The sequence below is a fragment of the Apium graveolens genome, chromosome 6, assembly GCF_009905375.1.
Source record: "Apium graveolens cultivar Ventura chromosome 6, ASM990537v1, whole genome shotgun sequence".
Taxonomy (NCBI): Eukaryota; Viridiplantae; Streptophyta; class Magnoliopsida; order Apiales; family Apiaceae; genus Apium; species Apium graveolens.
The window spans coordinates 70438139-70448413 of record NC_133652.1 but is presented as its reverse complement, the minus strand read 5'-3'; the positions used below and the strand labels follow the sequence as shown (position 1 = coordinate 70448413).

At 35.3% G+C, this 10275-nt stretch overlaps 1 protein-coding gene across 1 annotated transcript; it reads left to right on the top strand.

The window, feature by feature from the left end:
- On the top strand, positions 1–7364 carry LOC141665228 (ABC transporter G family member 29-like). Its single transcript, XM_074471206.1, has 21 exons — positions 1–356; positions 543–752; positions 859–943; positions 1097–1256; positions 1362–1438; positions 1538–1591; positions 1695–1785; positions 1870–2171; positions 2258–2856; positions 2977–3134; positions 3509–3618; positions 3700–3853; positions 4162–4340; positions 4425–4754; positions 4837–5127; positions 5204–5287; positions 5381–5514; positions 5602–5829; positions 5930–6101; positions 6527–6781; positions 6911–7364. Exons 1-21 carry the CDS (start codon positions 1–3, stop codon positions 7181–7183), a joined length of 4302 nt encoding a protein of 1433 aa, XP_074327307.1. The 3' UTR covers positions 7184–7364.
- Positions 7365–10275: the final 2911 nt, after the last annotated feature.

Genomic DNA, 10275 nt, shown 5'->3' with positions numbered 1-10275 from the left:
ATGGGGGACGTGGAGACTTTTGCAAAAGGGACTGGGAATCTGAGTAGAATGATCAGTCGTGAAACAGAAAATGCATTTGGGAGTTCCAGAACGTGGAATAGAGCGAATGACGATGAAGTTAATCTGAGATTGGCTGTTCTAGAGAAACTGCCTACTTACAGAAGGGTAAGAAGAGCTATACTTACATCTATTACTAATGACAGTGACGACGATAAAAATGGAAAGGTTGCACACAAGGAGATTGATGTCCGAAAGCTAGACAGTAATGATCGGAAACAGTTCATTGATAGGCTGTTTAAAGTTCCCCAGGACGATAATGACAAATTCTTAAGAAATTTCAGGAGACGCATCGACAAGTAAGCATCTAATGTATATACTATAAATGTACATGCATTTTATTTAGACATAACTAACATTCCACATAAGGTAAAGAGTGACTGTTTTTGCTCAGTACCAATATGAGTACTGTTACACTTATATAACATAACAGTTTTATAATTAAATTATATGCTTCAATTTTTTTTTGGCTTTTCTGGTTTCAGGGTAGGGATTGAACTTCCAAGAGTAGAGGTTAGGTTTGAGAATTTAACAGTGGACGCTAAGTACTTCACTGGAAATAGAACACTTCCCACCTTATCAAATACTGCACTGAACATAGCGGAATCAGCTTTGAGTTGTTTTGGAATTAAATCCAAAAATAAAACAAAAATTACAATTCTGAAAGACGCAACTGGGATAATTAAACCAGCAAGGTACATATCTATCTGCAATGATGTAACAAAATACTTTTGACATCCTGAAAGCTGCCAGTTGCTAACACTGCTACTAAATTTACTGAAATTCTTGTTGTTGGTATAGAATGGCCCTGCTATTAGGCCCACCTTCTTCTGGAAAGACAACCTTTTTGTTGGCTCTGGCTGGAAAACTAGAATCAAACTTGAAGGTTACTAACTATATAATGTTTTTGAGTATTACTCTATGTTCACTATTAATATCCTTTATGTTACATGCTATCATTTTACTCATTCTCATCAAGTACGATGTTAAATTTTTTTCATAAGCTATTTTTTAATTAGTTACGCATGAGTAACTGCAGGTTGAAGGAGAAATTACTTATAATGGACATAGACTTGAAGAGTTTGTGGCTCCCAAGACATCTGCATACGTTAGCCAAAATGATGTTCATATTGGACAAATGACTGTTAAAGAAACCCTGGATTTCTCTGCAAGGTGCCAGGGCGTTGGATCAAGATATGGTACTACTTAACTGAACATGCAGGAAACATTGAAATAAACAATTTTTGACACTTATCTGATGTTCACTATTTTCTGCTGAGTCTCATTTTCTAAATATATTGTAGAACTCTTAACTGAGCTTGCAAGGAAGGAAAAAGAAGCAGGGATTTATCCTACTGCTGAGCTCGATCTTTTCATGAAGGTAAAGCAATCACAGAGTAGTGTACCTAACAAATCAACAACAAACACATGTGATGCAATATTTCCCAATCTTATCTGTTTTGTTCCTTGATGATTTAAGCAAACAGCAATTCAAGGAATTCAGAGCAGTTTAATTACTGATTACACTTTAAGGGTAAGCTAAAGACAAAATTTTAAATCCTATGTCAATACACATATTATAGTTTCCTGCAAATTTGGAATTGAAGACATTTGATTGTTATTTCTTACAAATACAGATATTAGGACTTGACATATGCCAAGACACAATAATCGGGGATGAAATGCTACGAGGAATATCAGGTGGCCAGAAAAAGAGAGTAACAACAGGTTAGATATTTTTTCTCAGTTATTCACTAAGATCCAGACGTGACTAAATGGTTTATAGGAATATTGATGTGTAAGTACCTGCAGGAGAAATGATTGTTGGGCCGACCAAAACCCTCTTTATGGATGAAATATCAACAGGCTTGGACAGCTTCACAACATTTCAGATAGTCAAGTGCTTGCAGCAGATAGTCCATTTAACTGAGGCTACTGTGTTGATGTCCCTTCTTCAACCGGATCCTGAGACGTTCAATCTCTTTGATGATGTCATTTTACTATCCGAGGGACAGATTGTTTACCAAGGCCCACGGGATCACATTGTTGAATTCTTCGAGAAATGTGGATTCGAATGCCCAGAGCGTAAGGGTATTGCTGACTTCTTGCAAGAGGTAAGTAATGCAATTTTTTTCAAAATGCAGACGCATCTTTTTAAGATGATATCTATTGCAGGTCTTAACGGTATCAGTGCAAGCAGGTTACTTCAAGGAAGGACCAAGAGCAGTACTGGGCAGACAGAAGTCAACCTTACAACTACATATCTGTTTCAGAATTCACGAGGCAATTCAAACGTTTTCATGTGGGCCTAAGTCTTGAGAACGATCTTTCTATCCCGTATGACAAGTCAAGAAGCCATGGAGCTGCTATAGTTTTCAAGAAATATCCGGCCTCTAAAATTGAGATGCTGAAGATCACATTTGATAGAGAATGGTTGCTGGTTAAGAGAAATTCCTTCCTTTATGTGTTCAAGATGGTCCAGATAATCATCATAGCAATCATCACATCAACTGTGTTTTTGAGTAAAAGAATGATGACTAATAATGAGGCCGATGGGGCAGTTTTCATTGGTTCCCTTTCATTTTCCGTGCTAATTAATATCTTCAATGCTTTTGTTGAACTTGCTATCATCATTCAACGACTTCCTGTATTTTACAAGCAAAGGGACCTTCTCTTCCACCCACCATGGGCTTTCACATTTCCAATATTTCTTCTCGCGATACCGGTATCTGTCTTAGAATCTACAATTTATACAGCCATAACTTATTATACTATTGGATATGCCCCGGAAGCTAGTAGGTAATTTTAATTTCACCTTGGTTATTGCTAAATCATTTCATGGGACACTTAAAATTATTAATTCTGCTAAGATCATAATCCGCGTAAATAAGAACTTTTGTACCATACTTGAATTTTCAGGTTCTTCGAGCAGCTGCTGCTGATATTTCTGATACAGCAAATGGCTAACAGCCTTGTTAGGTTAATCTGTGGACTATGCAGAACCAAATTCGTTTCAGATACTGGTGGAGGACTCACTGTTCTCCTTTTAATTCTTTTTGGGTTTATACTTCCAAAAGGTCAGTATATTTTTCCAAAGCAGGAAATCAATCTATCCCCCCCACCCCAACACACACAAGAATATAAAAACCTATCCGTGTTCAGTATACTTTAAGTTTTTAGGTTTTAGATGAGTTGGTTGATTTACATGGTATTAGAGCTCAATTTTGGCAGACTCTAGCGAGGGGAAGTGTTAGGATATAAAAATATAAGAATCATAGTAAGTCCTTCTCCTAAAACTTTGAGAATTTAGGAGAACTGGTAACTTAACATATTTTATACACTAATTATGCAAGAGAATCAAAAAGATGAGATAACCCCGTCATAAGGTTTTGCAAGACAATAATGCATATATTCAAATTCGCCTTACAAACAATTCTATCAATGGTGACAGATGATATCCCAAATTGGTTAGAGTGGGCTTACTGGCTTTCACCAATACCTTACACTACAAGTTCCCTAGCTGTAAATGAGATGCTTGCTCCAAGGTGGATGAACAAGTTGGTATGAAATTCAGACCATTCCTTTTTTTACATAACATAATATCATAATACTACAACTGTCTAAGCATTTTGCTAAATACAGGCTTCTGACAACAATACCAGCTTAGGCGTTGCCGTTTTAAAGAGCTTTCATTTCCATGTCAACCCAAATTGGGTTTGGATATGCGCAGCTGCTCTTTTTGGCTTTATAGTTCTCTTTAACATTCTTTTCACCTTTGCTCTTACATACTTGAGTGGTAAGTTCTTCCCTTTCTCTATGACATAAAGATTGATATATAGATTGTTACCTTATCCTTTTCCATTCTCTTGATACAATAGCACCAGGAAATAGACAAGCAACAGCATCTAAAGAGACAGAAAATACAAAAACAATAAGTCTTGGAACCAAAAGTTCAATGATAGAGTCACTCGACTCACTTACAGGATTCATATTCAGTTCTGATGGAGCCAGTCCAAGTGAGAGATATGAATAAGTAACTTTAGTCAGATCTAATCAAGTAATATGAAATTCAATTCTTTATTTAACTGAGTTTAGTGCTTTCAGGAGAAATGGAAATCCAACAACAAAGTAATCAATCAAACCACAATAAACCTAACATTATTGCTGATTCAAGCCTCAAGACTACAACAGCTGGAATTGGCCTTAAGAGAGGAATGGTTCTTCCATTCACTCAACTTGCAATGTCATTTGATGCCGTAAATTACTACGTGGATGTGCCACCGGTTGAACTCTACCTCCATGAATAACTTCTCTATATATTATAGTTGAGAATTTCCTTTTTAATTTATATAATTTATCATGGACAGCATATGAAGGAACAAGTGAATGGTGACAAGCTCCAGTTACTTACACAAGTATCTGGTGCATTTAAGCCTGGAATTCTGACTGCCCTGATGGGAGTAAGTGGGGCTGGAAAGACGACACTGATGGATGTTTTATCGGGGAGAAAAACTGGAGGTTATATAGAAGGTGACATCAGAATTTCAGGATATCCGAAGAAACAAGAAACATTTACTCGAGTAAGTGGATACTGTGAGCAGAATGATATTCACTCACCTCAAGTCACTGTTCGAGAATCACTAATTTACTCAGCATTTCTCCGTCTCTCTAAAGACATAAACACAGAAGACAAGATGGTAAGAACATATTCAATATATTTCAAAATTCCAAGCCTGAGTCATATTATTTAAAGTTATTACAAATCTATTTTGTCCAAAGACATTTGTAGATGAAGTTATTAGGCTGGTTGAACTAGACAATCTTAAAGATGCTATTGTGGGACTTCCGGGAGTTACTGGTTTGTCAACAGAACAAAGAAAGAGATTGACAATAGCTGTTGAGCTTGTCTCAAATCCCTCAATCATATTCATGGATGAACCAACTTCAGGTCTTGATGCTAGAGCTGCAGCAATTGTTATGAGGACCATCAGAAACACAGTGGACACGGGGCGAACTGTTGTTTGCACAATTCATCAGCCTAGCATCGACATTTTTGAAGCATTTGACGAGGTAGTGCAAAAAGTTATCTTTATCTAGATAAATCTCTCTCTCCCCCCCCCCGTAATAATATTGGATTGTTCGTCAGTTGCTACTCCTTAAAACCGGGGGACAAGTCATCTACTCGGGACCACTGGGACGGAATTCTCATTTACTTGTTGAATATTTTGAGGTATTTTTGCATTTACTCTAAGAGAATACATTATATAGAAACTGAGGATCCTGATTTCACACAGATAAAGTACAAATTCCACAATTATTGCAGGAGATCGATGGGGTACCGAAAATTAAAGAAAAATACAACCCTGCGACATGGATGCTGGAAATAAGCTCAGTTGGCGCAGAATTCCGACTGGAAATGGATTTTGCAGAGTACTACAAATCATCGAAGTTGTATGAGTAAGGGCATTTTCTATGTAACTTACAACTATGAATTTTATTGATATAGAGAAATATGTTAAAACTAATAATGTTGGTTACAAGCAGAAGAAACAAGGCATTAGTGAAGGAGTTAAGCTCACCTACTCCAGGGCTTGAGGACCTATATTTTCCTACAGAACATTCTCGGTCCACATGGGAGCAGTTCAACTCTTGCTTATGGAGACAAAGGCTTAGTTATTGGCGAACCCCTGAGTATAACCTTCTTAGATACTTTTTCACGGGGACAGTAGCACTCATTCTTGGGGCTGTTTTCTGGAAGATTGGTGCTCACAGGTCTGTACTATACGCCTGCTTAATTTCTTTCGTTTTACAGTTTGCTTGCAGATAACTCCGCAAGCAAGATCTTTGGCTAATTCCTCTATTCTTGGTTCAGGGAAAAAAGCACTGAGCTGAACACTATTATTGGAGCCATGGTTAATTCTGTTATGTTTGTTGGGATCAACAACTGCATGACCATACAGCCAATAATAGACATTGAGAGAACGGTTTTTTATCGAGAAAGATCTGCAGGGATGTACTCTGTATTACCATTTGCCATGGCACAGGTTAGAAGATATTTATACACGTTAAGGAATCAATTAGAGCTTTATCGATCATATTGGTTCTACATTCTATAAGTACAGGGCCGGCCCTGAGTTACAAGATGCCCTATGCAGTCACAAAAAAGGATGTCCCTGCAATAAAAGCAGGCATCTTCTTTTAGTTTCAAACAAAAAAGATCAACTCCAATGTCCATATCTTCAGGTTGTAAAAGCTTGCTGACAGAATTCATAGAGAACAAGATATTGTGCCAAATAATTAAACTAAACAAAAACTCTAAAGTTAGAATTCCTTTCTCTCGGAGTAAGGCATGAGTTTTGCTACATGCCTTAGGTTCATCTCTTGTTTCAGCCAAGTGAATGAGAGCATCTTTTATCTTCGGAATTTGACACCTTATTAACACAGCTGTGGTCTTTTGACATTGATACAGGTATTTGTTGAAATACCATACACGCTTCTCCAAGCAATAACTTACTCCCTAATATCTTACTCCATGTTGGGATTCGAATGGACAGCCTCTAAGTTCTTGTGGTTCATCTTCATCCACTTCTTCACACTTCTTTACTTCACATACTACGGGATGATGACTGTATCCTTGACACATAATCACCAGACAGCATCAATACTAGGGAGTGCCTTTTACGGGCTCTTCAACTTATTTTCCGGTTTCTACATTCCCAAACCAGTAAGCTAATTAGTCTTATTTCTTTCTTAAACTTAAACAATAACTATCCATCACTGCTTATCAGCAGAACACTAAAGCTTTATCCCGCAAACTAACAAATTTTATTTTCTTTCTATTTGAAAATGCCAGCGAATTCCAGGATGGTGGCTGTGGTACTATTATATATGCCCAGTGGCATGGACTGTAAACGGATTAATAGTATCGCAATTTGGAAACGTGGAAGACACCATCAAAGTTCCAGGGGTGACGCCTGACCCGACAATTAAGTCCTATATGGAAGCGCAATTTGGCTATGATCCTGATTTCATGGTGCCGGTGGCTACGATAATAGTTGGGTTCACAGTCTTTTTTGCATGCATGTATGCTTTCTGCTTAAGAACTCTCAACTTTCAAACCAGGTAAATTTATGTGTACCAAATTTGTACATGAATAGATGTATAACACCAGCCATGTAATAGACATATGATGGGCATGTACAACTTTGTAAGGTTTGATTCAGTTTTATTTACCATTGTAAATACAAACTTAATGGCGTTTTTATAATGTAGCATCCATATATCTCCGAAGTGTCAAATAAGAAAGCTAATTAGAAAATCAGTAATCACGATAAGGGATTGGTGTCATATAAAGAACGATGTAATTAGTGGAAACTAAAAGATGTAGAGCGTACCAGAGAAAGAGGCGATTTTGTTCTATTTCCATCGTCTGTTGTACAGAGAAATTGAACTCATTTTATTGAATTGATTATAGAAATGTACAGCAGATGGTTTATATAGACAGGGAGCACAGTAAAAAAAATAATTGTTGTGACTTCTAAATATTTCATGGTTACGGTAAAAAAATTATTGTGACTTAAAAATCATAAGCCCTTGTAAGATATAGACAGGGAGTACTAATTAGGTACCTTCTATCTATTTTACACTATCTTGAAAGAAATGAAATGAAATGGCATAAAATAAAGAAAAATGTTAAATTCTTAGCTGTTTTTTAATTTACAGAGCAAACATATTATGAAAATATTATATTATCCTCGAATTACTTTTTTTTTAGGTTTGTTGATGTACAGGAAGGGCAGTTTAGCCTTTTTACAGCTTATTTGTTCTAAAACTTAAAAATAACTCTGAATTTATCATTTTATAAATTAAAAGCCCTTATATATCCCGACTAACTCTAGCCACTATCTAATATCTTATTGATAGCCTTAATATAAAATAAAATAATATTTTATATTTTGTAGCAAAATAAATTTATATTATAAAATAAATTATAATTTAATTATTTCAGTTATGTACATAATATAATAAACATATTGCATATAGTATTTTAAATCATCCATGCATTTCTTTTAACATTATATAATATGTAATAAAAATATATTTTTTTAAAAAAATAATTATTAAATGGGTGATGGGGTGGGATAGTAATTAAATTTTGCCCCGTAAGACGGGACAGGGATACATTATAAATTCTCGTGGTCCGACAGGGTAGGTAAAGGATATTTTTTTTACACGGGACGGGTACGGGAATGGCGATCCCACACCGAACCCGCCCCATTGAGAACCCAGGAAGGGCCAAACAAATTTCGCACTCCCAATTTGCCAAGAATTGCAGTCGAGCAGCAAAAAGTGGTTGATGTGTTGATAAACACATAGGTTGAACTAAACCTTATTTGACAATATCACGAATGATTGACAATTCAGCTCAATATGTTTTATTGTTCACGTAGAACTCAATTTTCAGCAATTGAAACAGGTATTACCATAGGAATAGGTCTAGGAATGTGAAACTTCAGCTCAGCCATGAGATTGAACATACAAGAAATTCACATAATGTGGTGTACTCAGCTTCAGCTGAGCATCTAGCAAATGTAGATTGCTTCCTAAATTTCCAGGAAATCAGGGAATTATCCAACATTACACAATAACCTGATAAAATCATTGTACATGTAGTTTAATCAGCATTACAAAAGGCTCTAAGATTTAATGAACTGGATGCAGAAAAAAAACAGACTCTGCCCTGGTGCACTTTTGATATATCTTAGCAATTTGCTTTCTTCCAGTGAACATTAGTAAGAGCAACCATAAACTGACTTAAGATATAAACTTGACATGTAATATCAGGCTTTGTTATTATCAAGTAAATTAGTTGACCTACCAATCTTCTGTAAACTAAAGCATCAGGAAGTACATTGCTAGTTGTATCTTTAAAATTGTGTTAAGATTTCATAGTGACAAAACTGGGTTTTACCACCCAACATATCAATACTTACTAGTAAGTTTAAAACATATTTTCTTTGATGTAAATAAATTTTCTCGGATGATTTGGAAATCTCAAGGCCAAGAAAGTAACTCAGATGTCCCAAATCATTGAGTTTAAACTGAGAAGCCAAAAACTCCTTAACTTTAGCAATGTGTTTAATACATAAGAGCGTAGGAATAATATCATTCACATATGCCATCATAATATAAGAGATGAAAATTTTCAGATAGAACAGAGAAAAGCCATTTTTAGATAGAAAAAAATCAAATGCAAGTAAAGCAATAGAAAACTTGTCAAAGCACTCTCTTGGAGATTGTTTAAGACCATAAATTAATTTAGTCTCTTCATACCCTGGATTTTTTCCTTTAAAAGAATCAATAATAAGAACACCTAATGGAATCCTCATGTACATTTCTTCATGAAAATCACCATTAAGAAATATATTTGTAATATCTAGTTGATTTATATGCCAGTTATAAATAGCTGCAATGGACGGAATAAGTTTCACAGTTGCCATTTTAGCAACTATGTAAAACCATGTGCAACCAACCTAGCCTTATATCTTTCAAGTGAACTATCGGAATTGTATTTAACCAACTTTTTTATCTAATGGTAGGCTAGTTATTTGCCAAGTATTGTTGGCCTAAAGTGCATTAAACACAATTTACATAGTTTTGTACTATTTTGAAATTTTAATAGCTTGTGAGTAAAATAAAGGTTCAAAAATAGTCATATAATTTGTAATAAATGCTTGATATGTTGGAGTGAAGTGGGATATTAAATAGCAGAAAGAACAATTTCAGTACACTGCTTTCGTTCTAAAGAAGTGGCAGGTAAGACCTTTTGTCTAATAGGCCTAACAAATGGATGTACGAGAAAAAGAAGATGGAAGAATAAAAATGAATATATAGAAGAATTTGACTGTGGAGAAGTATTTGAGAGAAGAGATGTATCTGATGAAATATCAGAAGGGGACAAATAATGTGTATAGGAAGAAACATGTGTATTAGAAGTATCAACATTTAAAAAAAGAGCATTGATATCATCGATGAAATAAGAATATAGTGAAAATATATGAGAAGAAGAATCATAAATAGATATTTTGTATGAAAAAACTAACTCATAAAAGAAAACATCTCTGGAAACAAACATGTAATCAGTCCCCAGATTCTTGAACTTGTAGCCTTTTTTATTCATTAACTTGTAGCACTTTTGACTATGAGGATATCCAAAGA

Bases quoted from the DNA above. Each gene is read 5' to 3' on its own strand.
- LOC141665228 (XM_074471206.1), top strand. From the start codon at position 1: ATGGGGGACGTGGAGACTTTTGCAAAAGGGACTGGGAATCTGAGTAGA. The intron at 1,257-1,361 runs GTACTACTTAAC...AATATATTGTAG, and splicing joins GGGCGTTGGATCAAGATATG to AACTCTTAACTGAGCTTGCA. The intron at 5,515-5,601 runs GTAAGGGCATTT...GGTTACAAGCAG, and splicing joins AAATCATCGAAGTTGTATGA to AAGAAACAAGGCATTAGTGA.